This window comes from Papio anubis, chromosome 5, assembly GCF_008728515.1.
Source record: "Papio anubis isolate 15944 chromosome 5, Panubis1.0, whole genome shotgun sequence".
Classification (NCBI taxonomy): domain Eukaryota; kingdom Metazoa; phylum Chordata; class Mammalia; order Primates; family Cercopithecidae; genus Papio; species Papio anubis.
Window position 1 is genome coordinate 35,420,555 of NC_044980.1, and position 18,093 is coordinate 35,438,647.

The 18,093-nt window shown below is 40.2% G+C and overlaps 1 protein-coding gene across 1 annotated transcript in view; it reads left to right on the plus strand.

Annotated features, from left to right (window-relative positions):
- Positions 1 to 2,218: 2,218 nt before the first annotated feature.
- Positions 2,219 to 18,093, plus strand: part of SLC1A3 (solute carrier family 1 member 3) — an 84,135-nt gene continuing 68,260 nt past the window's right edge. Inside the window, exons 1-2 of the mRNA XM_003899585.4 lie at positions 2,219 to 2,595; positions 4,219 to 4,494. Of these exons, the coding sequence (XP_003899634.1) occupies positions 4,314 to 4,494 (181 nt within the window). The 5' untranslated portion in view covers positions 2,219 to 2,595; positions 4,219 to 4,313. The remainder of the gene's footprint in view (positions 2,596 to 4,218; positions 4,495 to 18,093) is intronic.

Genomic DNA, 18,093 nt, shown 5'->3' on the forward strand with positions numbered 1-18,093 from the left:
ACTTAATCACACAATGTTCAAAGAAAGATCTTGGCAGATTTTTTCAGCAGGAAGAGCATTTGCTGCTGGTGTTTGTGTTTTTCTCATTTGATAATACTAACGTTAATATGATCCCCCAGTTCTGTGTCTCCCACCCTGAGTAGCTTTGAATGAAATACAGCATGCAGAGGCTTGTTCATAATTTCTTGATCTTTCATTTATTTAGTATTTCTATGAAGGAAAAAAAAAAAGATGTTTTAAAGCTCAAGGGACTTAACTGTAAAGTACCTTTTCGGCAGAAATACTTGTTGAGGAAACCCAGGGGGCCCCCAGGGCATTATTTTTGCTATAGCTTTCCAGAAAGAGAAAGTGGTGCTTAAAGAAATAATTCCCAATGTTTCCCTCCGGACTAAAATTCGGATGAACTCTGAACTGAGACTCTTTGCATCTCATTTTCTCATTAGGTTTTACTACAGCCAACAAAACTTTCAGTGGTGAATTACTTCCCTTCTCAACAGAATACCGGACTCCCATAATTCTACACAAACTGAAATAATGAAATGGTTTTTAACCAAGCTTTAGGGATTAGAGAGGAAAAAAAAAAGTAAAAAAGAAAGGGCACCAGGGTCTTCCCATCTCTATGCTAACCAAAGTGTGGTTTTCCAGCCCTTTTTCTTGCCTATTAAAAAAAATAAAAACAAAAAACGGAAATGCCACTGGGCTTGAAACCCCATTTAAAATCAGATTTCTCTTTCAAGTTCCCTTGCAATACAAATCAAAGTCATTTCTACCAAAAAAAAAAAAAAAAAAAAAGTTGGGGGGGGTTCAAATTAATCCTAAACCCATGGCTCAAATAGGACCTGGTATAGTAAATAAATGCTTTTAAAAGTAGTCATGGCATTGAGAAATGGTTCCATGCACCTAAGCCAGAGGCACCAATGTAAAAACTAGTAATTGTATATTAACACAAAAGATTGAAAAGCATTTTGTTTCACATCCTAATATTATTCCATTCACTTAAAAGAGTTACTTAATATTGACTCTGTATCAGGCATAAGACAGGTTCTTGCCCTCAAAGAACTTATAATTTAGTTGAGAAGCCGAAACCTAACATGAGCTTTAAAAGAAGGATGCAGTACAAAACATGGTATAATTAAGTGTTAAACAATGCAGTATAGATGCTCAGTGACCTAGGAGATCAGAGGAAGGGAAAGGTCACTGAGGGCTGGGAATGTCAAAAGCCTGTATTTTCAATAAGTTCTTAAAATGATAGCATGTTAGAAAGCTGTTGTTATAATTGCTGCTAATTTGTAATTTTAAAGTGTTGACATGATTCACCATTGCTTTCCAACCAGTAGCTGTTCAAAAGGACATACAGTTGAAGGTAAAAGGAGATATTTCTTTATGATCTCCAGAGATTTGTATTGAGGGGAAAAAAGACATACTTTCTTGTTAATAATAGACCAATAATTGAGCATATTTTGCATGGGGAATACTAAATTGAGTGAACAGGAATTCAAACCTCAGGCTGTGATTTTGGTATAAATTTTTGTTTCTAATAAACCATTTTCTTCCTGCTAAATAAGCTTAAAGTTTTGGGAATAAGTCAGCTCAAAAAACTTTTTTTTTATTTTCTAATATCTATTTTCACAATTTATTTTTCTTTTAAGAAAAGTGGACTAAAAGTGCAAGTCACATTCTCAAGGCAATGAGAATTTTTTAGCTCTAAAAATGGTGTGTGTGGCAGGGAGAACATTTAGCATCCTTTAAAATTGAGACATCTGAACAGCAACTTATCTTTTTAAATCACCAGATCTCAAGTGTGCTTTGCACTCTTGGTCTTAAAATGCGTTTCATTTTCTAGTTTGGCAAACATTCCAGTCTCCTTACATTTGCTACCTTTTCCGTCTTTGCAACACAGGCAGTCTGAGCTAAATTAGGTTTGTTATAATGAAGTTTTGAAGTTTAAACTGCTAAAATAGAGGCATGTCCCTAACTTTATACAAGTTTAGAGAATCGTAGTAAGCATTATTTTTTTCTCCATACTTGTCTGCATTCAGGGTCTTCCCAAGAAATGTCAGTTAATTCCCCTATTCGAAAAAGAGGGACTTTTTCGTAACAGTTGTACAACCAGGCTAAAGAGGCAACCTGCAGTAATATGAGGTAATTAAATTTAGCCTTAGAAAAGTCTTTGAAACGTTCTAATCAAGACTTTCAGCTTTCCGATTCTGTGCGCTTTATTTTTCAATTCTTGCTAGTCCCGGTTTTGCATTTCTAATGACAGTGAACTGACAACGCGTGAAAGCGGTCTGAGGAGCAAAACAAAGCCAGCAAGCCTGCTTCTGGTGTGCCAAGATTAATCAATATTCCAGAAACCTCGGGGTTTCCCCCTCCTCCCCTGTGCGGTTTCCATTCCCCGCTCCTCCTTTCCCGGGTACAGACTCCTCCCCTTTTCTTAAGTTGCACTGATAGTAACTTGCAGTTTCAGAGCACATGCACACTGTCAGGGCTAGCCTGCCTGCTTACGCGCGCTGCGGATTGTTGCTCCGTTGTACCTGCTGGGGAATTCACCTCGTCACTGCTTGCTATCTTTCACCCCTTACAAAATCAGAAAAGGTAAGTATCACATTCTGTGTTCCTGCTGGGTTTAATTTCTCCTTTCACTTCTCTGCCGATCTATTTTGCCTTCCAAGCAGAGAAGTAGCCTGAATCAAGGCTAGCCATTTTGGTAAAGTCCATGTTAGTCATCTCACGTCGTGAGAGTGTGGTGTCTATTTATGCCGGGTCCTCTGCTAATTTGGAGTTGAGTCATTCGGGGTGGATTGGGGGCAGACTGTGGCGCGAGATCTAGAAAAGGATCAAAGTTGAGCGGATCTGCTTAAAAGTGACTGGTAAGAGGAATCAGAGCTATTAGTTAAAAAAAAAAAAAAAAAAAAAAAAAGGTCTGGTCTCTCCTACTTCCCAGTCTTCATTTCTCCCTAAGCATTTAATCCGGTGTGACGTCTTAAACAAATTATAAGTCTTAATATCACTGACCCCAACTTGCAATTATATTTAAAAGGCAAACTGTTAAGTCTTTTTTTTCTTCCTGCACTGGGATTTGCTAAAAGCTTGTGAGGAGTCATTTGCGAGGAGTCCTTTGGTTTCCAGTTACCTCCCCCACAGGCGCACACGCTGGCTGCTTGCGTTGGCAGCGACACACAACCAGGGTACGGCTGGTTTTCACTCGGATTGATTATGGGAAGGGCTATGGATTAGAACTCCTGTAAAGCACCAGGAGGAATCCCTTGATTTTTCAGAACAGCTGATTTCCACCAGGAAAGAGATTTACTGAAATGTAGTTAAATAGCGTGAGTGGTTTAAAGAAACCAGAAACCACACGCTGTAATGTTTGGAATGAAAATTGGTTTCATCTCCTCATCTGTTCTAGAAATCTTAAATCTTAAAATGCTAAAAAGTCAGCGATGGTTTCCTTGGAAGACTCCAGCATGTGTGTCACAAAGAAAAACGCTACTTCATATGTCTACTTGTGATAAAAAAAAGAAGCTGAATTGTGATTTCAGATGATTTATAGATGTGCCCAGAGCGCTTTGCTTATTTCATGGAACAAAAATGAAAAAATTACCCTGTAAAATAGTCACATGTATTTCCCGTGTACTGTGGGCACTTGTGTTCCTTTTATGACCATATTTACTAGTAGATATTATTATTTTTTAATGAAGAAAATAGCTGGTTACTTCACTACATATAATAGAGAAACTTCCACCTATCAATATCTTAATTATTTTTATTGACCTGGTTGTGCCTTCAATCATGTATACAGCATAATTTGTCAAGTAATGATTGAGTACTTTCTGTGCATTCAGTTCAATTGGACATTTATTGAGTGTGTACGTTGTGCAAGGCATGGGCTGGGTTCTGCGGGGGATAGGGGATAGGGGTTCTCAGTCAGATCCAGCTCTGAAGAACCCTTTCATAGCCTCATTGGAGGGGGAAGGATGGATTTTTAAAAAGAAAATAGAACATAAGTTCTGCATATATATTCCGAATTTATGCACATTTCCCACACGTGGTCCACTAAAATATGCACACTGCAGCCTTGAAGTCTGGTATTGTGACTCTCCAGTCCTTGATTCCTGCTGAGATTATGCAATTTGCCAAGAGCTTGCCTGGTGTAGAGCAGCACTGATTTCTCACCCCTGGAGGCTATAACTCATGTCTCTTTTTCTCCCATTCTAGCTGTGTTTTCTAATACCAAAGAGGAGGTTTGGCTTTCTGTGGGTGATTCCCAGACACTGAAGTGCAAAGAAGAGACACTCCTAGAAAAGTAAAATATGACTAAAAGCAATGGAGAAGAGCCCAAGATGGGGGGCAGGATGGAGAGATTCCAGCAGGGAGTCCGTAAACGCACACTTTTGGCCAAGAAGAAAGTGCAGAACATTACAAAGGAGGATGTTAAAAGTTACCTGTTTCGGAATGCTTTTGTGCTACTCACTGTCACCGCTGTCATTGTGGGTGAGTCATTTGATTAAAAACAAACAAACCTGTATCTTGTTTCTCTGGGGCATCTGGCTGCCCAGGGAATATTATCAGATGAACTAGTTGTATCAAAATGATAGCCTAGGCTTTCCTCTGAGCTTGATGATTTTTCTCCACAAAAATGACTGTCTGGGCATGTTTGGAAGAATATATCATAAACACATCATTAGGCATCATTAAGCATTATGGAAATCAATTGTGTGAGGAAAAAAATAAATACAATATTTTCCTATTTCATGTAAGGATGAAGAAGCGATAATTTCATCATTAGGCATGACAAAGCAAGCATGCTAGATTTGGCCAAAATGTAATTATATACAATGTCAGTTCCACTTAAAACTAATTTATACAATTAGTACACCTAAAATGAGATGTTGGTTCCTAATATAATTATATTCTAACTGATGCTGACTTGACGCTAAGTATCAAGACTTAGACACAGAGGCCGAATCCTTTATATGTTTGCACTCTGTCACCCAGCAACTGGGAAAGGTAGATTGGGGAAAATGTTAACACAGATCTCTTTCATTCATTGCTTTGCAGAGCCTGCCATAACCAGCTATACCTTTTTTTGAGTCATTTCCATCTCTTACTAATTTAGCAGGGTTGACAGCAATCTGTACTAATAAAATATTACTGTTTTGTTTATTGATCTTAAAAGTTATAGTTTATTACTTACGGGTGGCATTGGTCCTACTTTAAAATATAGCTGAAAAAACCTACTTATTTGGAATTTTTGACCAAACCAATACAGAAATCCTTAGGTTGACAAACATACAAGCCAAAGGCAGGTTGTAAAAATGCTCTAACTTAACCTACCAATTTGCCACCAAAAAAAGAGCCATTCAGTACAGTTTTAATCTCTACTTTGGAGTTTGCCAAGATTTCCATCAACTTTAAAGAAGTAATGATTTAATAAAGATTAAGAAAATTCTGTAGTGTGTAAATATAATTATAACATTTTTCAAGGAAATTGAATTCTTAAATTGTAGACAAATGAAATATAGCAGGAGAGTGTGTCAGAAGACTTCAGATACCTCCCATTTTAACATGATTCCCTTCCATTAGTAATCACTGGTGATAAATGATGGTTCAATTAATTTTAGAGATATTCAAAGAGAACATATCCTAACTGACCCAGAGAAGTAATGGCTTTCCACAGTAGGTTTCCAGGCTTGAACATTTTCCTGGATGAAGTATTTCAGTCCCACATCATCATCCTGGAAGTCAATGCAGAATGCAGTCTGCTTGCCTCAGTTTTCACTCGGAATCAAAGTCATTGCCAAGCCAAGAAATAGCTGCATAGTAATAATTGCAAACATTTGTATAGTACTATTCCAGCTACTCTGTAGGAGTTTTGTTTATATCGGCTCACTTAATCCTCAAACAAGCCTATGAAGCGAGTGGGAAGGTATGATTACTATGATCTTCCTCATTTTGAAGATGAAACTGACTGTGGAGACATCAACCAATTTGCCCAAAGTCACAACACTAGCAAACTCTGGAGCTGGAAGTCAAATTCAGTCTAGTGTCAGAGGCCATTCTCTTAACCACTCTATTCTTCCTCTGCTCTAATGCTAGTTGACATCTTCTAAGAGATGTCAGGAAGAGAAATACCCTCATAAGTTGATGAAGGCCAGTTAGCTAGCAGTGCTGATGCATTCACATAGCATTGTCATTTAACTGTATGATTTACCCAGTTAAACTCAACATAAAACTTACAGTTCTCCTATAGACCGTTAAGCCACATCCTTCTCATTCATTTAACAAATATTCATTTATAATTCATGATCCTGTACATATAATAAATACAGCTCAGTTATACTGGAGTATATTTGAAAAAGACGGAGAAACACCATTCAAAATGGTGTTGTAAACACCAGAAGAGTTGAATTTCTAAGACAGAAATGTTTCATTCAAGAACAGAGGAATGGAAAGTCATAAAACTTGAACATGGAAGACAGATTGATGGAGAAGGAAGTTCCTAAGTGACTAGTACAAAGCAATAACATCTCTAATAAAAGGAAGATAATGCCAGTATTTAAAAGTCTGTTTTTCTCTAGGAGTTCTGGGATCATTCCTTACCCAAGGAGGGCTTTCCTAAGATTTGTGAGAACTGCAATAAGAGTTGGCTGAGCTAGGGTAGATAAGTTGGCCGGGTGCCCTCATGGTTGGCTTTACTAATGGAAACTGAGGAGGCAGAAGCAGCAAGAAGAAGGCACTAACAAAGAAACACATAAAAAGAGCTCATTGACAGTCCAAGAGACCACTGAGTCTACATCAAAGACTTGGAATAGCAAATAGACAACTTAGGAGCAAACAGATTTAGGAGAGAAGGAAGAACCCTTCAGTTATCTGTTAGTGTGTCTTCCACTGAGGGCTCAGTGGATATAAAGGCTCCATTTAGCTTGTCACTGGGTTCCATGTCTACCAGTCTTAAGAGATAGGAAAAGAATGTGTCTGTACACCAACTCTTAATTTATTTGCAGTAGCATAAGAAAAAACAAGAAATATGCTAGCAAGGATGGAGATAATTATTTTCCCCAAAGATGAGATGAGAAGAGCTATATTTATTACCTAGTTTTCAAATTCCTAGGTTTTTATTGCTTTTAGTGAAAAAAAAAAAAAATCATTGGGAAAACCTGTGTACTGGGTTGAATCTTTGGTTCAGTCTGTTTTTTTCTGCCTTTTTGAAATAAAATGTATATGATTTAATGTGTGGAAGTGGAAACTAGAAAAATATTATGATAAAGACATGTGAATCCATATATTCAAAATAAACTAGAAAATTATAAATATTTTGATATCAATTCATCTGCAAGCATAAGCATAGAACCATTTGTACAATTTTATGTAATTTCTACTGTCATTTCTAAGCAACGTCAAAGTCTGAATGTGCCATGCCATGACAAAAGCTCGTGTAACAAGAGCGGTTAGCAATCTGAGAGAACACAGTGCCAAGTTCCACATCCCTTAGAGGGCCCATCATGAAAGCATTAGGTAATGGTCTGCCAGGGCTGTTGTGGACATCTGTCTGACAAAAACCACACTGGGAAGAGTGGTTATTGTCTTTCTTCCTCCAGAAAGCAGTTTCTCCCTTCAGACTATGGTAAGTTGTGTTAGAGTGACCTCAGACATCTCGCTGAAAGAAAGGAAAAGTCCTTTGTCATGTTCAAGTCACAGAACACTGACTCTTTCCATGGCTAGGGAATGAATTACACAATAAAAGTGAGATGTCAGGCCAAACAATAGAAAGAAATGGGTCATAAGATCAGCTGCAAGGTAGGGAGATATTTATAAATAGGAATGCACAGAATTGAGTGGTGGTTTTACCTGAAGGCATTCACAAACACAGTAAACTAGCAGCTTTCTCTGACGTTGGTCTTGGTGCGTGCGCGCGCGCGCACACACACACACACACACACACAGAGTTTACATTTGAGTTATCCTTTTTCTGATGTTCTCCTTGCGCAGTTTACATTTGAGTTCTCCTTTCTCTGATATTGGTCTTCACACACACACACACACAGACACACACACACACACACACTCACAGAGTTTACATTTGAGTTCTCCTTTATATGGATTTGAAAAAAATTGGTGACCTCTCAGGAAAGAAATCATCCTGGCTAAATTTTTATAAAGCATTTCCCTCTGTTCTCTAATACTCTGGCTATGAATTTAAATTGCACTAAAATTCAGTGCAATTCTGTAATATCTCTAGATGGATATACAAGAAACTGGTCAGCATGGCTGCCTGTTGGGATAGGAGCTAGGTGTCTAGAGAATGGGGTGGAAGGAATACTACTTTCCTTTGAGTAAATTTTTGTATTATTTGATTTTTCCCCTTATTTTTATATTATCTACTGATAGCTATTATCTACTAAGTAAATAAGTTAAATTATTTATTTTTAAAAATTCAATGTTATTCAATTTAACAAACATGTTAAATTGTTATGTATCTTGGATGTTATGTATCTTGCCCTGTGCTGTGCTATGGGGACCCCCTGTTCTCAGGTAATTTCATAGGAGACATGGATGAAAAAGAAGATGAGAAAGGAATATCCAAGGATCAGAGGTGGTAATAGAGAAGTTTCTAATTAGCTGTAAAAAAATTTTTAATGAGATCGTATTATGCATACTGTTCTACATAATATGGCATTTTTCTGTGTTGGGACTTTAGAGGTTCCATTTCCTTTTAATAACCACATTAGGAGTCCTAGATGTGCCATCTGGAAAAAAAAAAAAAAGTGTGGCTTTTGATGAAGGTAGATCTGGATCCATGGGCCAGCTGTATTATTTAATAGCTGTGTGATCCAAAAGGAGGCATCTTTGAGCCTCAGTTTCCTGTAGCTATAATATATTTTTGCTATAGTTATAATATGTGTTGCTAACAATAATAGAGGCTGGGTGCAGTGACTCACGCCTGTAATCCCAATACTTGGGGAGGCCAAGGTGGGAGGATCTCTTGAGCCCAGTAGTTTGAGACCAGCCTGGGCAACATAGTGGGACTCCATCTTAAAAAAAAAAAGAAAGAAAGAAAAGAAATAGTCTTGTTGATGTTCACTATTTTGGGCTGGGCAAGGTGGCTCACACCTATAATCCCATCACTTTGGTAGGCCAAGGAGGGAGGATCACTTGAGCCAGGAGTTCAAGATCAATCTGGGCAACATAGTAAGATCTCATCTCTGCAAAAACATTTTTTAAAAAATTATCCAGGTGCACATGTCTGTAGTCCCAGCTACTCGGGGGCTAAAGTGGGAGGAGGATTGCTTAAGCTCTTTATCGCTGCAGTGAGGCTGCAGTGAGCCATGTTCATGCCATTGCACTCCAGCCTGGATGACAGAGCGAGACCCTGTCTCCAAAAAAGAAAATAATAATAATAATGATAATAGCTAACACTCACAATGTATGGAAAGCACAGTTGTATTTAAGTATGTTAACTTTATTTAATTCTCACAACAACCCAGAGAGGGAGGTAATTTTATTACTCTCATTGTACAGATGAAAAAACTGAAGCCCAAATCCTTATCACACAGCTGATGAATACTGAGTGGGATTCAAATCCTCCATTCCGGCTCCAGGTGCTCATTCACCACACTGTTCTAGGTGCTAGAACACCCATTCTGGCTTTACTCCAGCAATTCGCTGAGGGTCTGCCTGAGGTAGCAACGGAAGAGATGGAAAAGAGGGGTTGAACTGAAAGACCACTGGTGAGACTTGGCGATTGATTCAATGAGAGAAGGTGGACTGCAGACCGATGGCACGATTTCTGGCTTAGGTGGCAGAGTGGCTGATGACGCCACTGTTGAAGGTAGGATACAGGAGAAAGATTGGGGCCTTGGGAGTGCACGAGGATAAGTTCAGTTTGGACCTGTTGAGTTTGTGGGGCGGGATGCCACTGAGGTGGATATACAGTGGAAGAAGTTTGTTGCAAATCAAGATTTACAAGGTATTCCTACAATCTCCAAACTGAACGAAGACAGTTCTGTCTTTGGATTTCAAGTGAATAAGGATCAGTGAATTGGGCTATCCTACTGCAAAAGTGAGTCTACTCTGTAAGTGAGTCTATTCTCAGAACAGTTTCCATAACTCTAGGGCCCTCTCCTTCATGCTTAAAAGCACTAATCTTTCAGAAATGCTATAGTGATTTCCGGATGTAACTGGCCAAGTCCGTTAGGTCAGCCAAGCAGGTTAATCATATGGTTTGCTATAGGCTGCTGAACTGAACTGACAGGTAGTGGGACCACACCAGTCAACTGCTTGAGTTCGTGAAGCAGGCACAGTTGGGCACGCACACCTCTCAACTTCCTGAACCCCTGATAGCGGGGCATTTCCACACTGATTGAACAACAGCAATCCAAAGAACGATGGGGAGATATCTGGGTTCAGACTTACGGTTTCTTCAACACTTCCTGGAAATGAGCAGGGAGAGAGGAGCTTCAGGAAGCTGGGAGGAGGGGGAATCCTGAGTCCCCTGGTGTTACCAGAGCTCAGCTGTGCTTTCACTAAGCAGAGACTGGGAGGCAAGGAGGAGGAAGCTGAGGATTTGCAGAGTTTTGCTCTGGAGAAGCCACACTGGGATAGGGTATAAGAACTAGGGTCTGATTTATCTGTGCTTTATCTTCTCCCCTGGGAAGAAAAAATACAGAAAAATTGTCAGGGCTAGTGATGACACATGTGCTGCCCACAGCACATGCATCCTAGCCCTCTCCCGCCTTCTCCAAAAGCACTCCAGGAGCTGCCTCCTACTGTGAGGGTATAGCCCAGTAAGGTATAGTGGAGATCGGAGCCATGTGCTCTGGAGTCAGACAGCCTAGGTTTATGTCCAGTTCTGGGACTGAGCCTCTGTTTCTTCATGTATAAAATGGAATAATTATAAAAACGGTCGCCAAGATTTAAAGCTCAGTTCTGCTCTGTACAAGCCATGTCACCTTAAATGATTTCCCTAAGTGCTTGCCAGGTAAAGTGTTCATAGACATTGTAAACCCCACATCTTTTATTTACATCTCTGATATGGCTTTGAGCTGTCATATGCACTGATTTGATGATGCTGATCTTCTAGAGAGCTATAAGACCCTGGCATTTGGGGAGGCTGTGGGGCAGAGATGGGAGAAGATACTCACCTGGTTTGGGTTTAGAAGTGGCTTCTATTTCCTTAGCTAGAGAAGAGAGCCAAGAGAGTTGTAGGAAGAGCCTTAATAGTTGTAAAGGGCTTTTAGATGCAGAAATGAAAGCCTCAGAGTAAGTGATACCATCATTATCTGTCCCTTACCAATCTGGCCTCCTGAGCAGAACCAGAAAGTAATCCCCAGGCAGCCGTTATCACAGTACACTCCTCAGTGGAGGGGGCGCCTGAGAGCAGATGCCTCTCTTGGGAAAACGGAGAGGTGCTAAGAAATGTTTTAATAAGTATTGTAGTACTCTCAATAGTGAATTTTTTGTTCATACGCCTCGGGGCCAATCTGAGTGTTCACCACCTCCCTGGTTTCTTCTTTCCTCCACCCCTTTGGTGCCTACTGCCCATTAACTGCCACTCTGATCAGAGTGAGGGCTGGCTGGAACCCTGAGAAAACTGTGGCTGGTTTCCAAGAGAGTTGGGAAAGGTGGTTTTGAAGCAGTGGGTAGAAAACTTAATGTTGTTCTAAGCATATCTCTGGATTCTGTTTTGCTCTTTTTCTTCTTGTCAATTCAGATATTGAGGAAACAGAGCAAATAATTTCAAATTTCTCTTTCAAGTAGGTCATCAAATAAGCAAGTGTGTTCAGAACAATTAACCTGCAGTAATAATACCTTTCATTTTTGTGGTGTTACAGTTTACAAAGCACTTTCTGTTGCACTCTCTGTAGCATGTAAGCTACAGCCAGGCCACCCTCCTTCTGATTTGTAGCTGCAAATGTCTGGGATGCAGCTAAGAAAGCATTGAGAGCCTAAAGGTCCTGGGTACGGGCCCGACTCTACCATCAACTAACTTGATTTATGATGTAAGACAAATCTCTGGGTGTCATTTTCTCATCAGCAAAGTAAGTTTGGACTAATGTCTGCTTCCAACTCCAAAATCCTATCTTTTTAAGTCTAGTTTATCTTCCTCTAAAGTATCTGAATATATGGAATAATAAGCAGAGATGTTTTGCTTTATTTTGTTTTGTTTTGTTTTGTTTTATTTCCAGGGCATGACACTGTACCATTGCTAGAATCTTTTTCCTGGATAACCCATTCTGGCTGGTCTCTCCAGTCTAACAAATAGCCCCCTTCTCTCCCTTTGACCTCTTGAGGGCCCCTGGCTCTGGGTCTGAAATCAGTGTTTCCTAGCCAGTGTTTGAGAACACAGTGAGGGCACACTTTGCAGGAGCTCCTTCTGTCCTTCAGTCTCTGCCCGTCTCTCATAAATTAGGGGAAGAAAACCATAGGCTTTTGTTTTTGCTATGGAATAAATAAGATTGTGAAGAGCCTAACTTGTTTAGAGGAGGCAACCAGAGTTTAAGCACTGTCTTTTGCAAGCTGTATGTTCCAGGTACTTGATATTTATGGAACACTAGGATACTATCATTCATCAAGTATTTGCTGGCAGCTAGGTGAGCTGCATCATTGCTGGGAGCTGAGAAAACACACAGAGCGCTTCAGTGCACAAAGTTTAGCAACCGTACTCACTGAGTATAAAAATGATGAATTTTGGCTGCGTGCAGTGGCTCACGCCTGTAATCCCAGCACTTTGGGAGGCCGAGGTGGGTGGATCATGAGGTCAGGAGTTCAAGACCAGCCTGGCCAAGATGGTGAAACCCGGTCTCCACTAAAAATGCAAAAATTAGCCAGGCATAGTGGCGGATGCCTGTAATCCCAGCTACTCGGGAGGCTGAGGCAGAGAATTGCTTGAACCCGGAAGGTGGAGGTTGCAGTGAGCCAAGATCACGCCACTGCACTCCAGCCTAGGTAACAGATCGAGACTGCATCTAGAAAAAAAAAGATGAGTTTTGTGTCAAGCTTCAGTGCTATCAAGATTGCCTAGAGCTTATTCCCTAGGCCAAGAATATTCACATCACTATGCCCTATCAAGAGATAGGCTCAAGAGAGTTTGAAACCAAAAAGAGAAAGATAAAAGGCCCAAAAAGGTTTAGATAAAGGAAGATATACCCTGGATGAATTTAGGGAGGGCGCTCCCTTTTTCCCTTTGTATAACTTATCAAAGATTGGAGGGTAGATTTAGGAGCAGCGAATTGAAAGGCACAACCAAGTTTTGAATTTCAAGACGGGGTTTCTGTCTCCAGAGAGGGCAACTCCATTCTTCTTGTCCTCAGGCTTCTCCAGTTCTCCAACGATGATTCCAGGCTACAAACTGCTGCTTCACAGAGAGAAGACAGCGGGCTGTTAGTGAGAGACTTCTTATTCAGAACCTTGTACGAGGCTCATTTATCCCTAAAGAGAGTAGGGAGAAAAATACACCCTGCAAAGATGGTGCCTTCTTTTATACCCATTGCATTACTTGAAATTTCATCTTTCAAGCAAATGAAACAAAAGCCCGGGTTTCTTGTGCTTGTCTAGAAGCTTGCTGGTGTCTTCAGCTACTTGATGAATGTGAAGAGAAACATCAAGAAGGAAATTATTAGTCTACCAAGAAACTTCTTGTGAAAAAAGTAGTCATGCTTTTATTTATTTATTTATTTATTTTTGTTTTCTTAGATTTGCTGTCTTAGGGCAAATGAAGTAGTTCGTAAGCAAACCTGAGATTCAGCAGACTTTTCAGGGCTTTGTAAGTTCTGACATTGCAATGCTTTCCACGAGATGATGGATGACGAGAAGCTTGTCATCTTTGCAGAGCTGTTTCAGTTTTCTCATTCTTGCAACTTCAAGGGCTACTAATTGGTTGAAGCAGCACATGAGCCTATAATGATTGAGTTCAAAGTTTTTTCAGATTCGCTTCCTTGTCTCCAAAAAAAAAGAAAGCGGTTTGGTCAGAAAGTGATCTACTCACTATAAATCTGAGCACAGTGAATGACTTTCCTCTCCATGGCCTAAACTAAGTAAATTCTTCATTAAAGCAAATTAAAGCAGGATTGAGGAGAAATCAACCCAGACTCAAAGCGACATTTTAGAAAGATGCAGGCATCCAGCAGAAATATTGCAGAAAAGAATCCAGTAAGATTAAAAAAGAAAGAGGGAGAAACAGTTGTGAGCCTTTCTTTTTTTTTTGGCCTATTTTATTTTACTTATGTAGTAAATAAATTTACGTAGTCCAAAATAAAAAAGTACAAAAGCTTGTAAAAAGAGAGTATCATACTGTCCCCTGTCCCCCAGGGTTCCCGTTTATCTTGTTATTCATTTCTCATATGCCCTTGGAGAAATGTTCTGACTATAAAAATAAATATGTATTTATTCCTTTTTTAACTCTTTGTATACAAATAATAGCATGGTATACATAACCCACTTTTCACCTTGCTTTTTTCACTTTACAATATACCTTGGATATTATTCCTTAGCACGTAGAAAGGCCCCTCATTCTTGGGGCTACATCGTATGGGTATACTATAACTTATTTAAGCAATTAGCAATTGATGGACGCTTCTGTTGTTTCCAGTCTTTAGACATTTTTATTTAAAAATAGTGCAATGAATGATCTTTCACCCATGTATCTGTGGATATACCTAGAAGTGAAATTGCTGGGTCTAAAGGTATACTCATTTGTAATGTTGATAAGTATTGCTAATTTGTACCCCATAGAATTTGTGATCATTTGCTCTCCCAAATTGTGGGATTTAAAAAAAGTTAGCCTTGGTACTGTACTGCCTCTGCCAAAGGTAAGCATGAGTGGACTTTGCAGTTTGTGTGGGTTACGCAGACAAATGGAGGAAACTAAGGAAATCAGCACATTGGAAAACTGTAATTTCAGGATTGAATTGAGTAGATGCAGGTATCTCCCTTCTTCTAAAGCCCAAATTTAATCCAGACACAACACCCAAAGCTTTAATTTGTATGTTACGTTCAACTTTTGAAGCACTTTCACGTCTCTTACCATCTATAATCTTCACAATAAACTGTGAAAAAGATGGACCAGGGTTTCAGTTTTTATCGCTCCCTCTAAGCTTTACCTCGCCTCCTACCACCGATTTAACACAAGTTTAGAAAGTGAAACACTGAGCAATGTGTCAAGGGCACTTAGAAAAGAGATTGCCATTTGGCCGGGCGCGGTGGCTCAAGCCTGTAATCCCAGCACTTTGGGAGGCCGAGACGGGCGGATCACGAGGTCAGGAGATCGAGATCATCCTGGCTAACCCGGTGAAAGCCCGTCTCTACTAAAAAATACAAAAAACTAGCCGGGCGAGGTGGCGGACGCCTGTAGTCCCACCTACTCGGGAGACTGAGGCAGGAGAATGGTGTAAACCCGGGAGGCGGAGCTTGCAGTGAGCTGAGATCCGGCCACTGCACTCCAGCCTGGGCGACAGAGCGAGACTCTATCTCAAAAAAAAAAAGAAAGAAAAGAAAAGAGATTGCCAGAAATAAGACTATAGAAGCTAGGATCACCTTGCTCCCAGGCCAGCCCTGGCACTTTTAGGTGCAGTCTTAAGGGATGCAATCTGTCCATTAATAATTCCCCAGAATACTGGTGCTGACAGTCTGAGCACAAATGGGTCTCGGCTGGGCTCTACAGCAGAACATAAAATCAGGAAACAGGAGTAAACTTTACTCTTCATACTGCACAGAGACGTTATCAGTTACTAGAATAGAGGCTCTGAAAGAACAGAAGAGGGAATAGATGGAAATGGGAACACCCTTGCTGTGCACCACCATGTAACACACAAAGGCACCAGGGGAACGTGGGAAATTTTAAACATATTTCATTTCCAGTTTCTACTCACTCATAATAATATTTTTTTTCCAGAAAGGAAGGCAACAAGTCCTGCTTTTAATTGCTAATTCTGGAATAGAATATTTTTTTAAAATAACAACCGATTGGACATTTAGAATACCTGTAGGATTATTTGTAAATTAAATTATCACATCACATAGCCTTTTTCAGTGCAGTTTTTGGAAGAAAGCACCAGGCCTTTCTTAGAACTCCAAGGTTCTTCTGATGCAGTTGTCTCTAAGAGTCACACACCGCGTGCACATAAGTCTGTGTCTCCACTCTACTTAGTCATCAGTCACCCAGGGCTGGCTCATCTGGGCACCCCTTGTGGAACAAGGCTGGGGCAGGTATTTCCCACCTTCAGCAACAGGAAATACCAAAGGACAAAAGAATGAGCCAGGCCAAGGCCCAAATCTCCCAAGGATGTGGGAACAGAGGAGTGGGGGAGGGTTGAGAGGTTGCCTCCAACACCCAGTAGCTTCTCACCAGGAAATGCCTGGAAGTTTGACAGAAACAAAAGACCAGGGACCAGCAGAACTCTTACCCAGGTAGATTCACCATTATGGCTTTGTCTTCTTTGTAAAAATAAGCTAATGCAGCCTGGCACAGTGGCTCACTCCTGTAATACCAGCAACTCAGGGGGTTAAGGCAGGAGGATCCCTTGAGACCAGGAGTTTGAGACCAGCCTGGGCAACATAGTGAGACCCTGTCTCTAAAAAAATTTCTAAAATTAGCCAGGTGTTGTGGTGCGCACCTGTAGTCCTTGCCACTCAGAAGACTGAGGCGGGAGGATCACTTGAGGCCAGGAGTTTGAGACCAGCCTGGGCAACATAGTGAGACCCTGTCTCTAAAAAAATTTCTAAAATTAGCCAGGTGTTGTGGTGCGCACCTGTAGTCCTTGCCACTCAGAAGACTGAGGCGGGAGGATCACTTGAGGCCAGGAGTTCGAGACCAGCCTGGGCAACAGAGTAAGACTCTATCTCTAAAAATAATGAAAAGAAGCAAGTGGAAATTTATGTCCAACAGCTTCATCAAACTGGCATGAGACAGGCTTGTGATTTCTCCAAAGTGGGCCAATTCCTGAAATAGAAATTTCTATTTGATTTCTCAAATCATTATTGCATGCCTGCCATAATAGTTGTAATGGCTAAATTGCCAAAACATTTCTGACTCATTAAATGCTCTCATATGTATTATCAAGGAGTTTAGAATTCATTAACAGAAACAAGTTGAATTAGTATAAAGTAGCTAAGATTTATAATGTTTTTGATGTACATGGTTCTTTTAAAATCAAAACTTAAAGTTCAGGAGGATCTTAGACACCACCCATTCCAATTGGTCTCTCTCATTTTGCAGATTGTTTTAAAAAAGAAAAAAGAGGCCTGAAGAGATTGTGTGATTTGAAGATATGGAAACAGGCAGACCTAAGTTTGCAATCCCATCCTGTCATATCACTTACTGCAATGTGACCTTGGGCAAGTGACTTATTCTTTCTAGGCCTCAATCTTTTCATTAATGGGATGCTGATATTAAATCCTACAGGTTTGATGTGAAGATTAAATCATTTAGATAAAGCATCTCCTACCCTAAGTTACTGACAGGATCAGGCCCAGAACTGTCTTTCTACAGCATCACACTTGCTCTCCCTTCTACTCAAAAAAAACCTACCTTAGGAGCAAATTCGGGATCCATAGCTATCACTCCTCATTTGTGAATTTAGAAAGCTAAGCCTACGAGAAATCATAATTCAGTCAAGATCCAGTCCCACAGACCATGAGAGCGAAATCACATGGTTTTATACAGAGGGGACATTCCTTAGGGTAGGCTACTATGCTCAGGGAGTGCAGTAGGGAATCGGATTTACTGGGGAGCACAGGACAGAGAGATTCCTGCATTCAGAAAGTGTGCTCAACACCAGGTGGGGCCCAGGCACTGGTGGATCCTGCTTATCTGAAAGAAAATAAGTCATGTGTGTTCATTTGTTCAGCAATATATTAAGCACCTACCGTGTGCCAGAAACTGTTTGAGGGGCTTGATATAGGTCAGTGAACAAAACTGTCCAAAAAAACCAAAAAAAATTCTAACTTTGTGGAGCTTATATTTAGCAGGTAGAGAAAAATAATAAGCAAGCATAATAAACAGAAAATTATATTGTATTTTGGAAGGTAATAGGAACTATTAAGACAAATAAAGCCAGCTAAGGGATAAGAAAATTCAGGGTAGACCTCGTTCAG